Source organism: Salvelinus fontinalis, chromosome 5 (assembly GCF_029448725.1).
Source record: "Salvelinus fontinalis isolate EN_2023a chromosome 5, ASM2944872v1, whole genome shotgun sequence".
Taxonomy (NCBI): domain Eukaryota; kingdom Metazoa; phylum Chordata; class Actinopteri; order Salmoniformes; family Salmonidae; genus Salvelinus; species Salvelinus fontinalis.
This window is the reverse complement of record NC_074669.1, coordinates 54,856,981-54,872,996: the sequence shown is the minus strand read 5'-3', so window position 1 is coordinate 54,872,996 and position 16,016 is coordinate 54,856,981. Positions and strand designations below refer to the sequence as shown.

The 16,016-nt window shown below is 39.9% G+C and overlaps 1 protein-coding gene across 2 annotated transcripts; it reads left to right on the top strand.

The window, feature by feature from the left end:
• Window positions 1-3,871: 3,871 nt before the first annotated feature.
• LOC129855861 (butyrophilin subfamily 2 member A2-like) lies at window positions 3,872-15,661 on the top strand. Of its 2 annotated transcripts, XM_055923934.1 has the most exons (17): window positions 3,872-4,078; window positions 8,398-8,460; window positions 8,563-8,916; window positions 9,013-9,177; window positions 9,276-9,425; window positions 9,636-9,734; window positions 9,877-9,918; window positions 10,024-10,053; window positions 10,804-10,824; window positions 10,922-10,987; window positions 11,128-11,148; window positions 11,246-11,311; window positions 11,452-11,472; window positions 11,570-11,635; window positions 13,451-13,528; window positions 13,708-13,734; window positions 14,374-15,661. In XM_055923934.1, the coding sequence occupies exons 1-17, from the start codon at window positions 4,048-4,050 to the stop codon at window positions 14,877-14,879; spliced, it is 1,806 nt and encodes a 601-aa protein (XP_055779909.1). In that variant the 5' UTR covers window positions 3,872-4,047; the 3' UTR covers window positions 14,880-15,661. The 2 variants fall into 2 exon arrangements, with proteins under 2 accessions (XP_055779909.1, XP_055779908.1); XM_055923933.1 differs by having other exon boundaries at window positions 8,563-9,177.
• Window positions 15,662-16,016: the final 355 nt, after the last annotated feature.

The following is a 16,016-nucleotide window of genomic DNA, read 5'->3' as shown; positions in this document are numbered from 1 at the left end:
CTGCCGTCTGCCCAGCGGTGCCTGAACTGCCCGTCTGCCCAGCGCCGTCTGAGCCATCCGTCTGCCCAGCGCCGTCTGAGCCATCCGTCTGCCCAGCGCCGTCTGAGCCATCCGTCTGCCCAGCGCCGTCTGAGCCATCCGTCTGCCCAGCGCCGTCTGAGCCATCCGTCTGCCCAGCGCCGTCTGAGCCATCCGTCTGCCCAGCGCCGTCTGAGCCATCCGTCTGCCCAGCGCCGTCTGAGCCATCCGTCTGCCCAGCGCCGTCTGAGCCATCCGTCTGCCCAGCGCCGTCTGAGCCATCTGATTTTGTGGGTGTTTGTTTCCTGTCTCTGTGTTTGTTCTGCACCAGATTGATAATAAAAAATTCCTTATTATGCAAACTAGACGCCACATTTCTTGTTTTATTTTAACTTACAGACAGTCAGGGGCACACTCCAAGACTCAGACATTAATTTACAAACGAAGCATTTGTGTTAGTGAGTCCTCCAGATCAGAGGCAGTAGGGATAACCAGGGATGTTCTCATGATAAGTGTGTGAATTGGAGCATTTTCCTGTCAAATTGTAACGAGTACTTTTGGGTATCAGGGAAAATGTATGGAGTTAAATGTATATTTTCTTTAGGAATGTAGTGAAGTAAAATAAAAAGTAGTCACACATTTAAACAGTAAAGTACAGATGCACACAAACTACTTAAGTAGTCATTTAAATATTTTTTTACTTCAGTACTTTACACTAGAGGTCGACCGATTATGATTTTTCGATACCGATTATTGGAGGACAAAAAAGCCGATACCGATTAATCTGCCGATTTATTAAAAAATATATATATATATCATACACACACACATTTTTGTAATAATGACAATTGCAGCAATACTGAATGAACAATGAACACTTTTATTTTAACTTAATATAATACATAAATACACACACACGCACACAGCTCTGAAGTGACAATGATACTGAAGAGTCTGCTTAGGAGACAAATACTCTCAACTGTTTGAATAAAAATAGAGTTTAAGTTACCTGTGATGAATGTTGAAAACAAAAACTTTCATTTCTATATGCAGGAAATCCTATTTTAATAATGGGCATGGTAAGAATTGACAACCAAAGTGCGAGTCATAATTCCCATGACACCTTCTAGCAAAATCTGAAAAGCGGTTCCTTCATTTATTCCATAGGATATTTTTAGATTCACTTAAAATAAGGTCTGTGTTTCGTGTAGGCTTACATCACCGTGCCAATTTTATAACTGTGTAGATATCCATAGGACAAGGTAACTCTGATCAATATTGGCTAAATATAAGCGAAGATAAACTTTTTTTGTAGAGTGGATTTATGAAAATATGTTGACAAACGTTACCTTATCCTAGTGAGATTTACACGGGTATCAAAATGTCGAGGCGGTTTAAGCCTGCACGAAACACAGACCTTATTTGAAGTAGATCAAGACTTTCTCTATGGAAGACATGAACGGTAAAATAATGAAGGAACCCCTTTCAAATTCAGCCGCAAGTTATTACAGGAATTATAAAGCGTTGACTATTTCTCTCTAAACCATATACCTTTGACTAATTCGTAAACTATCACCTCGAAAACAAAACGTTTATTCCGTTCCGTATTTTATCTAACGGGTGGCATCCATGAGTCTAAATATTCCTGTTACATTTCACAACCTTCAATGTTGTCATAATTACGTGAAATTCTGGCAAATTAGTTCGCAAAGAGCCAGGCGGCCCAAACTGTTGCATACACCCTGACTCTGCGTGCAATGAACGCAAGAGAAATTACACAATTTCACCTGGTTAATATTGCCTGCTAACCTGGATTTCTTTTAGCTAAATATGCAGGTTTAAAAATATATACTTGGGTATTGATTTTAAGAAAGGCATTGATGTTTATGGTTAAGTACACATTGGAGCAATGACAGTCATTGATTGATTGTTTTTTATAAGATAAGTTTAATGCTAGCTAGCAACTTACCTTAGCTTACTGCATTCGCTAACAGGCAGGCTCCTCGTGGAGTGCAATGTAATCAGGTGTTAGATCATTGGACTAGTTAACTGTAAGGTTGCAAGATTGGATCCCCCGAGCTGACAAGGTTAAAAATCTGTCATTCTGCCCCCGAACAAGGCAGAATGTTCCTAGGCCGTCATTGAAAATAAGAATGTGTTCTTAACTGACTTGCCCAGTTAAATAAATATTCAATAAAGATGAAAAAAAAAAAAAACGGCAAATCGGGCCCAAAAATACCCATTTCCGATTTTTATGAAAACTTGAAATCGGCCTCTACTTTACACCACTGTTTAATGACTGTGATAGGAGATAACTGAGGATGGATCAACAACATTGTAGTTACTCCACAATAAATGACAGAGTGAAAAGAAGTAAGCCTGTACAAAATTAAAATATTATGAAATATGCATCCTGTTTGCAATAAGGCACTAAAGTAGAACTGCAAGACATGTGGCAAAGAAATTATCTTTATGTCCTGAATACAAAAGAGTTATGTTTGGGGCAAATCCAATGCAATGCACCACTAAGTACCACTCTTCATATTTTCAATCATGGTTGTGGCTGCATCATGTTATTGATATGCTAGTCATCAGCAAGAACAAGGGAGTTTTCTTGGATTAAAAGAAAATGAATAGAGCTTAACACAGACTAGAGGAAAACCTGGTTCAGTCTGCTTTCCAACAGACACTGTGTCAGGGTTTGGCCAGGATTATTCCGGTTTTGGCCACTAGATGCCCCCATTGTGCTTTTTTGACCCTTTTGTTTTCCCTTGTTTCCAGTTATTATTTGCACCTGTGCCTCGTTTCCCTTGAATGTATTTAAACCCTTAGTTTTCCTCAGTTCTTTGCTCTGTGTTTGAATGTTAGCACCCAGCCCTAGCGATGCTGTGAACATTTGTTGCTCCAGTTGGACTCTCTTGTGGTACTCTGTTTTTGTTCTCGTTTATTTATTTTTGATTATCTTTTGAGGCTTTTCCCTGCTGTACCTACCACCTTATGGATTTACCTTTTGACTTGGAGGATTACCTTTTTCTCTTGGTATTACTTTTGACGTTGTGGATTTATATTTTTGCCTGAAGAACTTTCCTTTTTACTTTATTAAAACACTGTCTCAAGTACTGCTGTGTCTGCCTCATCTTCTGGGTTCTGCCGACTATTAGTGGCTCAGTTTGCTAAGTGACTGTTTCTCACACCAGAGACCCGAGTTCGTAACCGGGTCCTGACACACTGGGAGACAAAGTCATCTTTCAGCAGGACAATAACCTAAAACACAAGGCCAAATTTACTGTACACTGGAGTTGCTTACCAAGATGACATTGAATATTCCTGAGTGGCTCGTTACAGTTTTGACTTAAATCGGCTTGAAAACCTATGGCAATACTTAAAATGGCTGTCTATCAATGATCAACAGCCAACTTGACAGAGCTTGAAGAATTTTTTAAATAATAATGTGCAAATGTGCAAATATTGTACCATCCAGGCTCAATTCAACACAACTTCACCCAGAAAGACTCAAAGCTGTAATCGCTGCTGACGGTCATTCTAACTGGTATTGACTCAGACTCAGGGCTATGAATACTTATGTAAATGAGATATTTCTGTATTTAATTTTCAATAAATTTGCAAACGTTTCCAAGAAGATGTTTTCCTTTATTCATTATGGAGTATTGTGTGTAAATGGTGAGGTGAAAATAAGCAATTTAAAATCAATTTTGAATTCTGGGTGTCACACAACAAGATGTGGAATACATCAAGGTGGATGATTACGAATACTTTCTGAAGGCACTGTGTTGCTCAACAGTTAGTAAATGAATACGCCTTAGGGGTGTTTGATGGAAAAGAGAAAGTGAAAGTACTTACCTTGAGAAAAATAGGAGTTTACAGGAGAGGGAGAATTAAGTGAATCTCAGTCTTTTGTTATGATTTGTAGAATGCAAACGTGATATTTAACATTTAGTATACAAACATTGATATGTCAGTCGGTTATAGGGTGATCAGAAGATTCCAAAGGTAAATGTTGATCGTGCAATGGAAACTAATCGAAGGATGACGCGCTCAGGTACAAATGCATTTTATTATTTGATTACCACCTCTCCATTACAAATACCTTCCTTCTCTCCACTCTTCTCCTTACTTTAGTCTTTAAACAGTGATAATTTCTGAATTCTCTCCTGACAGTTTTCACTTAGTTCAAAGAGATGTTTTAATTATTGTTGTTTACTATCTAGTCATAACCAATGTTCCCTCAAATTTTCTTCAGCACTGAGCCACTTTCAGGTCTGCTGAGCGCAAACTTGAACATTGTGAAAATTCTTTGCAACTTCTGGCTCGAAATTACTGTCAACACTAAGGCTGTACCCGCTTTAAGTACAGTTTTAACATTGGCCAATTATTATTATTCCCATACCTGTCACGTCTGCTCCCGCTCTTCCCTTCCGCTGGCGCATTACCCTGCATCACACGGTCCTGCCATCCATTACTCACACCTGCCCTCCCTCGTCACTTGCATCAGCGATATTGGACTCACCTGGACTCATTCATTACCTGTTCATTTCTTCCCCTATTATTGTCAGTTCCCTACCTCTTTTCCCTGCTGCTGCATTGTATTGTTCTTGTCTTTTGAATTTGTTTCTGATGCTGTTCCTGTCTCGTCTCTGTCCCTTAAAATTAAATGTTTTACTCCCCGTACCTGCTTCGTCTCAACAGCATCATTCCGCGTGGCAATACCATTATTACAGAGAATCAGACACATTATGCTACCCTACTGAGCTTATTCAAGACCACTCAAAATACCACACTGTCCCTTTGAAGACAAAAAAGGATCTTACCTGACTCGCTTTTCAAAGATGGCTGGAAATGCAGACATTTTGTGCTCTTGTAGGAAGTAACCACTCCTCAATTGGTTTACCCTTTTTCTCCCCAATTTTGTGGTATCCAATTGGTAGTTACAGTCTTGTCTCATCCTTGCGACTCCTGTACGGACTCAGGAAAGGCGAATGTTGAGATCCGTGCATCCTCCGAACACAACCCAACGAAGCTGCACTACTTCTTGACAAAATCCCCGCTTAACCCGGAAGCCAGCCACACCAATGTGTCGGAGGAAACACGGTACACCTGGCGACCGTGCCCACCACAGGAGTCGCTAGAGGGGCGATTGGCCAAGGACATCCCTGCTGGCCAAACCCTCCCTAACCTGGACGACACTGGGCCAATTGTGCGCTGCCTCATGAGTCTCCCAGTTGCGTCCAGCTGCGACAGAGCCTGGACTAGAACCAGGATCTCTAGTGGCACAGCTAGCACTACGATGCAGTACCTTTCCCCAATTGTTGACTAGAAATTAGGTATAACTGGGCTAATAACTCACTAACTAGAAAATAATATGAACAAATGTGCACAGGTGGCTACATGCAGCTCTCGCTTTGATCTCAAAACAAGCACATTTACTCATGACCGCTCATACTGTAAACACAGTCCAGTTCAAAGTGAATGGCACATTTCCGTATATCGCAATGGCTATTTGCATATAGGCCTACTGCAGCTCTGATTGATTGGTTATGGCGCACCAGTCTGTGTAGAGTAGGGGCTTGAGTCATCCTTGTCAATGCAATAGAATCCTATGTCGATGCGCTCTGCCTACAAGAAAATCTCTTGCATAATTTGTTTTGTTTCGGTATGTGACATCGAAAGTGACTAACGTTGCATTGATTCGAGCACAATTCCCACAGTAGAGCGAAACATTGATAGTGTTAAGTAAAGGGGAAAACTCTAGAAAGTTGAGTGAAGCTCAATCTTGTGCTTCTCTGCGCGTGCTGATATTTGTTCTGCGCACAGTATAGAGGAAACATTGATCATAATTCCATACTGCATGATTGGTATACAGTGCATTCAGAGAGTATTCAGACCCCTTGACTTTTTCCACATTTTGTTATGTTACAGCCTTGTTCTGAAATTGATTAAATATATATTTTTTCTCATCAATCTAAACACAATATCCCATAATGAGAAACTAAAAACAGGTAAAAACGGAAATATCACATTTAAATAAATATTCAGTATTCAGACCCTTTACTCAGCACTTTGTTGAAGCACCTTTGGCAGCGATTACAGACTTGAGTCTTCTTGGGTATGATGCTACAAGCTTGGCATACCTGTATTTGGGGAGTTTCTCACAATCTTCTCTGCAGATCATCTCAAGTTCTGTCAGGTTGTATGAGGAACGTCGCTGCACAGCTATTTTCAGGTCTCTCCAGAGATGTTCAATTGGGTTTATGTCTGGGCTCTGGCTGGGCCACTCAAGGACATTCAGAGACTTGTCCTGAAGCCACTCCTGCGTTGTCTCGGCTGTGTGCTTAGGGTTGTTGTCCTGTTGGAAGGTGAACCGTTGCCTCAGTCAGGTCCTGAGCGCCCTGGAGCAGGTTTTCATCTATTCTTTACTCTTTCCCTTGATCCTGACTAGTCTCCCAGTCCCTGCTGCTGAAAAACATCCCCACAGCATGATGCTGCCACCACCATGCTTTTCCTCCTGACGTGACTATTGGCATTCAGGCCAAAGAGTTCAATCTTGGTTTCATCAGAATCTTGTTTCTCATGGTCTGAGAGTCCTTTATGTGCCTTTAGGCAAACTCCAAGCGGGCTGTCATGTGCCTTTTACAGAGGAGTGGCTTCTGTCTGGTCACTCTACCATAAAGACCTAATTGGTGGAGTGCTGCAGAGATGGTTGTCCTTCTGGAAGGTTCTCCCATCTCCACAGAAGAACTCTAGAGCTCTGTCAGAGTGACCATGGGGTTCTTGGTCACCTCCTTGACCAATAACCTTTTCCCCTGATTGCTCAGTTTGGCCAGCCAGCCAGCTCTAGGAGGAGTCTTGGTGGTTCTAAACTTCTTCCATTTAGGAATGATAGAGGCTACTGTGTTCTTGGGGACCATCAATGCTTCAGAAATGTTTTGGTGCCCTTCCCCAGATCTGTGCCTCGAAACAATCCTGTCTTGGAGCTCTACGGCCAATTCCGTTGACCTCATGGCTTGGTATTTGCTCTGACATGCACTGTCAACTGTGGGACCTTATTTAGACAGCTGTGTGCCTTTCCAAATCATGTCCAATCAATTTAATCTACCACAGTTGGACCAATCAAGTTGTAGAAACATCTCAAGGATGATCAATGGAAACAAGATGCAACTGAGCTCAATTTCAAGTCTTATAGCAAAGGTTTCGAATACCTGTGTACATAAGTTATTTCTGTTGAAACTAAATTTCTTAAAACCTGTTTTAACGTTGTCATTATGGGATATTGTGTGTAGATAGATGAGGGAATACAATTATTTAATCAATTTTAGAATACAGTTATACATACCAGATCATAATTCCAAAACTGTATGATTAGTATAATTCATAAAGAATCCATCAACCAGATTTTTAAATCTCTGTTTGCTAAATGTATAATTTTCTGGCAGGCAAGATAGCAGTACTATAAGGGCAATTCCACAAAAAACAGAATTACTCAGAGTTTTCTCTTTAAAATGTATGTCAAACAAAAACATTGATTGCAAACCTCACACATCTATGCACAAGGACTTATTTTAGAAATTTCCACTGAACATTTTACAAAAACACAGGACAATTATTTTACCATGGAATTGCCCATAATGAAACTGGTCAAATGTCTAAAGGTCCAAAGTTTAGCCTCACAGGGTGTCATGCAATCTATGCGTCACGCCAAAAACACCAGGTGCAAATAACAAGACAGGCCCAAAACCAGGACCCAACCGGTCCAGGGGAAAAAATAAAGGAAATCGCACAAACATGAACAGAGGAAAAATAAGCCCGCACAAAGAGCAGGCGGGCATACCGGCTTAAATAGACAACTAAAACCTAAACAAGAAACAGGTGTAACCAATAAGACAAAAACAACAGAAAAGGGAAAAGTGGCAGCTAGTAGACCGGTGACAACGACCGCCGAGTGCTGCCCGAACAGGAAGAGGAGCCACCTTCGGTGGGAGTCGTGACACAGGGGCTCTATTTATATTGGTCTCCTTTTACTTCATATTGGCTGGATAAACATGATGGACAGGAGGCTGATCCAATAGGACAAATTGGAGATGAACAGCACGATTCCTCTTTACAGCAGGACCCTGCATATGTACAGTATGTGGCTAATGATTAAATAGTTTAAAGTGTATTGCTAACACAATTATACTTATGTATTTACTTGTTTACTTACTTATTTACATACCTAGCTACTTACTTACTTACTTATTTACTAACTTATTTATGTACTTACTGTGTTTTATAAGTGACAGGCAGTACATATTCATCACACAGCTTACTATGGATTCTCTTGTGATAATGATGTCACAGTCATGTCCTCTATCTTTACCACAGGGTTGTGTCTGATGGTGGTGATGCTGGCTGTCCTCACTGCTCCCACCACAACTCAAAAACCTGGTAAGAATTTGTATACTAATTTAATTACAATATATTCCACTTCCTAGATTAAACAGTCTGAGAATCCCTCCTCAATGTTCCATCTGTATCTCTCTACTCTAGCTCTAGATGACTTTTCAGTGTCAGTCCCTGATGCTCCAATCACGGCATGGTCAGGCTCCTCTGTCTCTCTACCTTGTGAACTCTCACCTCTCTTCAATGCGGAGCCATTGGAGGTGCGCTGGTACCGGTCCGAGAACTCCTACAGTCCTGCCTTGTTGTACAAGGATCACAAGATCCAGGAGGCTCCTGTGGACCCTCGGTACAGGGTCAGGGTTTCTCTAACTGGGGGGCTGGAGAGAGGGAACGTGTCCCTGACACTGGAGAGGGTCACACTGGAAGACAGGGGGGAGTATGTGTGCCGTGTAAGCAGCGAACAATGGTTCGATAAGGCCAGTGTATTCCTCACAGTAAATGGTAAGTGGCTGGGGACAGGTTCACAGAACATATGCCTTGTCCAATCTTTTCATGGTTGTAACATGACCTCACACCCACCCTTTATATTTTCACTAGTATTAGGTAGTATCCCAGTTCTCTCTGTAGCTGAAGCAAGAGGAGGAGGAGGTCAGGTGAATGTTACCTGTTCATCAGAGGGATGGTCACCACAACCTAAACTTTCATGGAAAAACAAAGAGGGGACAGAGATCAGAAATGAACAAGAAGTACTCAACACCTCTGGTAATTACTTCTAGAATCACTACACAGGCATACTGTATAGGTTTGAGTTGTGTGTCTATTAACATGTGTATCCTCACCCCTCTCCTTCTATGTGTCAGATCCCCAGGGCTTGGTGAATGTCAGTAGTTGGCTGCTGTATGCTCCCTCATACTCGGATTGGCTGGCCTGTACAGTCTCTCTGTCTGAGGAGGCGAAGAGAGAGGGCAGGATTCTGCCACATACATACACAGCTCCTACAGCTGCACCTGGTGAGTTAGTCTCCTACACAAACATCCTACCCATGATCAGATCCCTCTCTCCCCATCCCACACAGACACTAGTTTAGAGGAGGATGAACATGTTGAAGAGGTGTCTACAGATTTCTGTTTGCTAATTAATTTCACTGTGATGATGTTCTGATGATGTCATGTCTTGAGAGCTTTAGAGGCATTTGGTCCATGTTGAGTCTCTGTGTGCAGGAGTTTACAAAGAGGCCTTCATTGTGACTCTGATCCTGTTGGTCCTGTCTCTGGTCATCATCTGTGCTCTGTGCTCCGTCATCCTGTGGAAACGAAGAGGTATCTGGATTTCAGTCATATTAGTGTTTGTGATTTAATTATAAGAGCAAGATAAAACAGTTATAATGACCCTAAAGAGAAATGTGTCAGAAAAGATTTTGTCCATAACATATTCAAACAATAATATTTGTTTATATTTTAGGGTCCATGTGGTCTTCATCCCAAAAGTCCAGAAACCGTTCAGGTAGTGTATTTCATCTGATAAATAAACTAAGAATAAAATATGAGTTATGACATAACATAAACAATGAGTTTATTTTATTTTGACAATTGTGTCTCTATATTTTAGATCAAACTGAGCTGGGACAGAGGCTGGCAGGTAATTGTTTCATTTTGATCTCTGGGTGAAGGCTATCATAAGATACACGCAACTTATTTTTGAGAACCTTTCCATTGATACTAAGCATGATATACACATATCTCAATAGGATTTGACTCTACTTGTTCCACAATTTACCTTTTTACAATAATTTTAACCTTCTCCATTCAACAGAGCAAAATAAAACTATTGCAGTTTGTTCACTATCATGATAATATAATTTCATAACTTTGATAATCATTTAGTAGCCTAGTTTTGTATGATTTAAATATTTACGATTAATTAATTGCAGGATAATGACCTAAATGTGCTCTGCTAGGGGCAGAAAGCAAAGAGCAGATACCAACTACTGAAGAGATAGCAGCTGTAATAGTCTGGAAGGTATTAAGTAATAGGGGAAAACATTTCTTTACTCTCTAAAATGTGTCATGCCAAAAGTGCAGAAACAGTATCTCATCTGATCTGTGTTATAACTCATCTCACACTTAGTTTATTTATGACAACATAAACCATGATGGATTTCATGTTGACATGATTGTGTCTCTATATTTCAAATCAAACTGAGCTAGGACAGGGGCCGGCAGATCTCTCGGTGAAATGCTAATACATGCTAATACATGCTACTAACTTATTTATGAGGAAACATTCCATTGACAACAAGCATAATATGCACATATCTCAAAAGGGTTTGACTCTCCCTGTTCCACAGTTCACCTTTTTACAATAACTTTCACCTTTTCCATTCAACAGAGACAAAAAACCTAATTGAAGGTAATGTTCACTCGTGATATACTGTATATGATTTTATATAACTTTGATAATGTAGTAAACTGATGAATTTCAATATTACTGAAATGTGCTCCATTAGGGGAAGAAAACACAATCCCGAGACCTACCGACCAGAGAGCAGCTGGAAAAGAAGTGAATCTGGAAGGTATAGTAAAAGGATAAAAAAATGTATTACATTTTTTATTGTATAATTTGATGATCATTTGTCATAATCACACTTGGATTCGACTTTCCCAGTTCCACATTCACCTTTTTACTATAACTTTCACCTTTTCCAATCAACAGAGACAAAAAACCTAATCCAAGGTAATGTTCACTCATGATATACTGAATATGATATATTATAACTTTGATAATGTAGTAACCTGATGAATTTCAATATTACCTAAATATGCTCCGTTAGGGGCAGAAAACACAATCCCGCGACCTACCGACCAGAGAGCAGCTGGAAAAGAAGTGAATCTGGAAGGTATAGTAAAAGGATAAAAAAACGTATTACATTTTTAATTGTATAATTTGATGATCATTTGTCATAATCACATTTGGATTCGACTTTCCCAGTTCCACATTCACCTTTTTATTATAACTTTCACCTTTTCCAATCAACAGAGACAAAAAAACGACTTGAAGGTAATGTTCACTCATTATATACTGAATATGATATACTATAACTTTGATAATGTAGTAACCTGATGAATTTCAATATTACCTAAATATGCTCCGTTAGGGGCAGAAAACACAGTGCCGACACCTCCCAAACAGAAAGCAGCTGGAAAAGAATTGAATCTGGAAGGTAAAGTAATAGGAGAACAAATACAGTTGAAGTCGGAAGTTTACATACACCTTAGCCAACTACATTTAAACTCAGTTTCACAATTCCGGACATTTAATCCATTGTAAAAAATTCCTTGTCTTAGGTCAGTTAGGATCACCACTTTATTTTAAGAATGTGAAATGTTAGAATTATAGAATTATTTATTTCAGCTTTTTTTTCTTTCATCACATTCCCCGTGAGTCAGAAGTTACACTCAATTGGTATTTGGCAACATTGCCTTTAAATTGTTTAACTTGGGTCAAATGTTTCGGGTAGCCTTCCACAAGCTTCCCACAATAAGTTGGGTGAATTTTGGCCCATTCCTCCTGACAGAGCTAGTGTAACTGAGTCAGGTTTGTAGGCCTCCTTGCTCACACACACTTTTTCAGTTCTGCCCACAAATGTTCTGGAGGCCAGGGCTTTGTGATGGCCACTCCAATACCTTGACTTTGCTGTCCTTAAGGCATTTTGCCACAACTTTGGAAGTATCCTTGGGGTCATTGTCCATTTGGAAGACCCATTTGCGACCAAGCTTTAACTTCTTGACTGACGTCTTGAGATGTTGCTTCAATGTATCCACATAATTTTCCTGCCTCATGATGCCATCTATTTTGTGAAGTGCACCAGTCCCTCCTGCAGCAAAGCACCCCCACAACATGATGCTGCCACCCCCGTGCTTCACGGTTGGGATGGTGTTCTTCGGCTTGCAAGCCTCCCCCTTTTTCCGACAAACATAACGATGGTCATTATGGCCAAACAGTTCTATTTTTGTTTCATCAGACCAGAGGACATTTCTCCAAAAAGTATGATCTTTGTCCCCATGTGCAGTTGCAAACCGTAGTCTGGCTTTTTTATGGTGGTTTTGGAGCAGTGGCTTCTTCCTTGCTGAGCGGCCTTTCAGCTTATGTCGATATAGGACTCGTTTTACTGTGGATATAGATACTTTTGTACCTGTTTCCTCCAGCATCTTCACAGGGTCCTTTGCTGCTGTTCTGGGATTGATTTGCACTTTTCGCACCAAAGAACGTTCATCTCTATGAGACAGAATGCGTCTCCTTCATGAGCAGTATGACAGCCGCGTGGTCTCATGGGTGTTTATACTTGCGTACTATTGTTTGTACAGATGAACGTGGTACCTTCAGGCGTTTGGAAATTCCTCCCAAGGATGAACCAAACTTGTGGAGGTCCACAATTTTTTTTCTGAGGTCTTGACTTATTTCTTTTGATTTTCCCATGATGTCAAGCAAAGAGGAACTGAGTTTGAAGGTAGGCCTTGAAATACAGCCACAGGTAGACCTCCAATTGACTCAAATTATGTCAATTAGCCTATAAGAAGCTTCTAATGCCATGACATCATTTTCTGGTATTTTCCAAGATGTTTAAAGGCACAGTTAACTTAGTGTGTGTAAACTTCTGGCCCGCTGGAATTGTGATACAGTGAATTATAAGTGAAACAATCTGTCTGTAAACTATTGCTGGGAAAAATTACTTGTGTCATGCACAAAGTAGATGTCCTAACCGACTTGCCAAAACTATAGTTTGTTAACAAGAAATTTGTGGAGTGGTTGAAAAACAAGTTTTAATGACTACAAACTAAGTGTCTGTAAACTTCCGACTTCAACTGTATGCTACCCTTTTGTATAATTTGATGATATTTTGACGTACTTGAATAGGATTTGAATGTCCCAATTCCACATTCACATTCTAATTGAATGTAATGTTCACTCATGATATACTGTATATGATATAACTTTGATAGTGTAGTAACCTGATGAATTTCAATATTACCTAAAGGTGCTCCGTTAGGGGCAGAAACCACAGTGAAGACTCCTACAGAACACATTGCATCTGGTAAAGAAGTTAATCTGAAAGGTAAAGTTATACTGGGGGGAGAAATGCATTCCCCTCTAAATTGTATAATTTACAGTGTTTACATTGTTCATAAAACTAAGTCTGCTGACATGTTGGAGTGCATTAAACCATTTATAATTGATAACATTTTTGGAACAGTTGAAATACAGGACACTCACAATTTACTTTTTAAATTGCAGATTGGCACCAGGTGAAAGGATTCAAAGGTAAGAAAATCACAGTAGGACAGGAACATTGTATGTTCATCAGATTATTACAATATACAGGTAACAACCTAAATAAAGGAAACCAACAAAGTGTCTTAATAGGGCGTTGAGCCACCACGAGCTGCCAGGACAGCTTCAATACTCATTGGCATAGATTCTACAAGTTCTAGAGCTCTCTTGTTGATTGTGGTGGAAAACGCTGTCTCAGGCGCCGCTCCAGAATCACTCATAAGTGTTCAATTGAGTTGACATCTGGTGACTGAGATGGCCATGGCATATGGTTTACATTGTTTTCATGATCATCAAACCATTGTGACCACTCATACCCCTATGAGGGAAGTGTCATTCTGTAAGAGACCCCTCCAATCAGGATAGAAATGGTTCATCATAGGTTGAAGGTGATCACTCAGAATGGATGTGTAGTTATTGATGTTTACCTGGCCCTCTAAGGGGTTGAGTGGACCTAAAACATGCCAGAAAAAAGCACCCCACACCATAACAGACACCAGAAACCTCATTTACTCAAGTGTTTCCTTTATTTTGGCAGTTACCTGTAGGTCCACATTATCTGAAATCCTTACCAATCCATCCCATCATATTGTGTGAATGAAAGAAATCTTGTCTTTCTATTTCCCCCAGAGAACATCATTCTGGATGAAAAGACTGCGCACCCTGCTATTAGAGTCTTTCAAAGAAAGCGTGCTCGTTACATTAAAGAAAAAGATACAGAAAACCCTTCTGTTAGAATGCATCTCCATGTATTTTCTCAAGAGAGTTTCAGTTCAGGACGACACTATTGGGAAGTAAAGGATCAATCAACAAAAAAACTGTCATGGTATGTTGGTGTGGCCAGAGAAAATGTTGAGAGAAGATCTACTGTTCCTTTAACTCCACAGAATGGTTTTTGGATTCTTTCTTATGATAAAGAAAAAGGTTTCCATGTCAATACTGACCCTCAACCACCAATAACTGTGGCAGAGCTCGCTAGGGTGGGAGTGTTTCTAGACTGTGACAGACACACTCTGTCTTTTTATAACGTTGATACAGAGTCACTTCTTTACACTTTTACTGATGTGAAGACATCAAACTACTTACCTGTGTTCAGCCCGGGACAACGTGACAGATTCTCAATAAGAATCATTTGAATGCATACCAAAACCCCTTTCACACCACTGAGCCAAGTCGAGCTGTACTACGCTGGCCTGGTTAGTATAGGGTGGGTCAGCACGATAGTGTGAAGAGGGTCTGAGATGCAGGTGAAATTCATGTCAAATGAGACATGCATTATACACATTTTATGTTCAGTGATACCAAGTTGTAAATGTGTGTATCTTTTTCCCAAAAAGTTTTCAGACGCCACAAGAAAAAGAGCACTAGTAATGGCATCTTTTGGAAGACAGTAACTCCACCATGGTTCGTTGAACAAACCCTATTGGAAAATGAATGTCGTTTTTGTAGATTTTTGGGATAGAAGTTGAAAATAAGGTCTGTGGTAAACGCAGGCTTAGGAGCTAATCTTCATCAGCTAAAGTCACTGATTTTTTTTAAAGCATTTATTTAATCAGAAAAAACACAAAGGCTTAATTCATAACGTTCCTATTAACTGATGGATATTATCTCAGATCATAATGTATATCATCTCCTAAGCCTGTGTTAACCTCAGACGTTATTTTCTGCATTTATCCCAAAACTCTATTCTTTCCCCCTAAGAATGGCTGAACGAACCAAAACTTACTCATACAAATCTTTTACGACTACAAATTGACGAGTTTTATATAATCAACAAAAAATATGTAACTTTTTTTCAACCTGTAGCTAGATTATGAATGTATTCTGTGAAACTACTGTAGAACATGTTAGCAATATCCTTTGTGTTCTTCAGTTCTGTTAAAATGTTGTCCCAATTAATAAATTACTGTAATCTGTTAATAAAGTTTCACTGTTGTGTTGTTGAATGTACTGAACAAAAATATAAATGCAACAATTTAAAAGATTTTACTTAGTTACAGTTCATATCAGGAAATAAGTCAATTGAAATACATTCATTAAGCCCTAATCTATGGATTTCACATGACTGGAATACAGATATGCATCTGTTAGTCAGAAACTTTTTAAAAAGGTAGGGGCGTGGATCAGAAAACCTGTCAGTATCTGGTGTGACCACCATTTGCCTCATGCAGCGCGACACATCTCCTTCGCATAGAGTTGATCCGGCTGTTGATTGTGGCCTGTTGTCCCACTCCTTTTCAATTGCACAATGGCAATGCGAAGTTGCTGGATAT

What these genes read in the sequence shown, in the direction of transcription:
- LOC129855861 (XM_055923933.1), top strand. Translation starts at nt 4,048, where the DNA reads ATGGAAACTAATCGAAGGATGACGCGCTCAG. An exon ending in AAAGTCCAGAAACCGTTCAG is followed by an intron (nt 9,919 to 10,023) that starts GTAGTGTATTTC and finishes TCTATATTTTAG; the next exon opens with ATCAAACTGAGCTGGGACAG. An exon ending in AAAAGAAGTGAATCTGGAAG is followed by an intron (nt 10,988 to 11,127) that starts GTATAGTAAAAG and finishes TCCAATCAACAG; the next exon opens with AGACAAAAAACCTAATCCAA.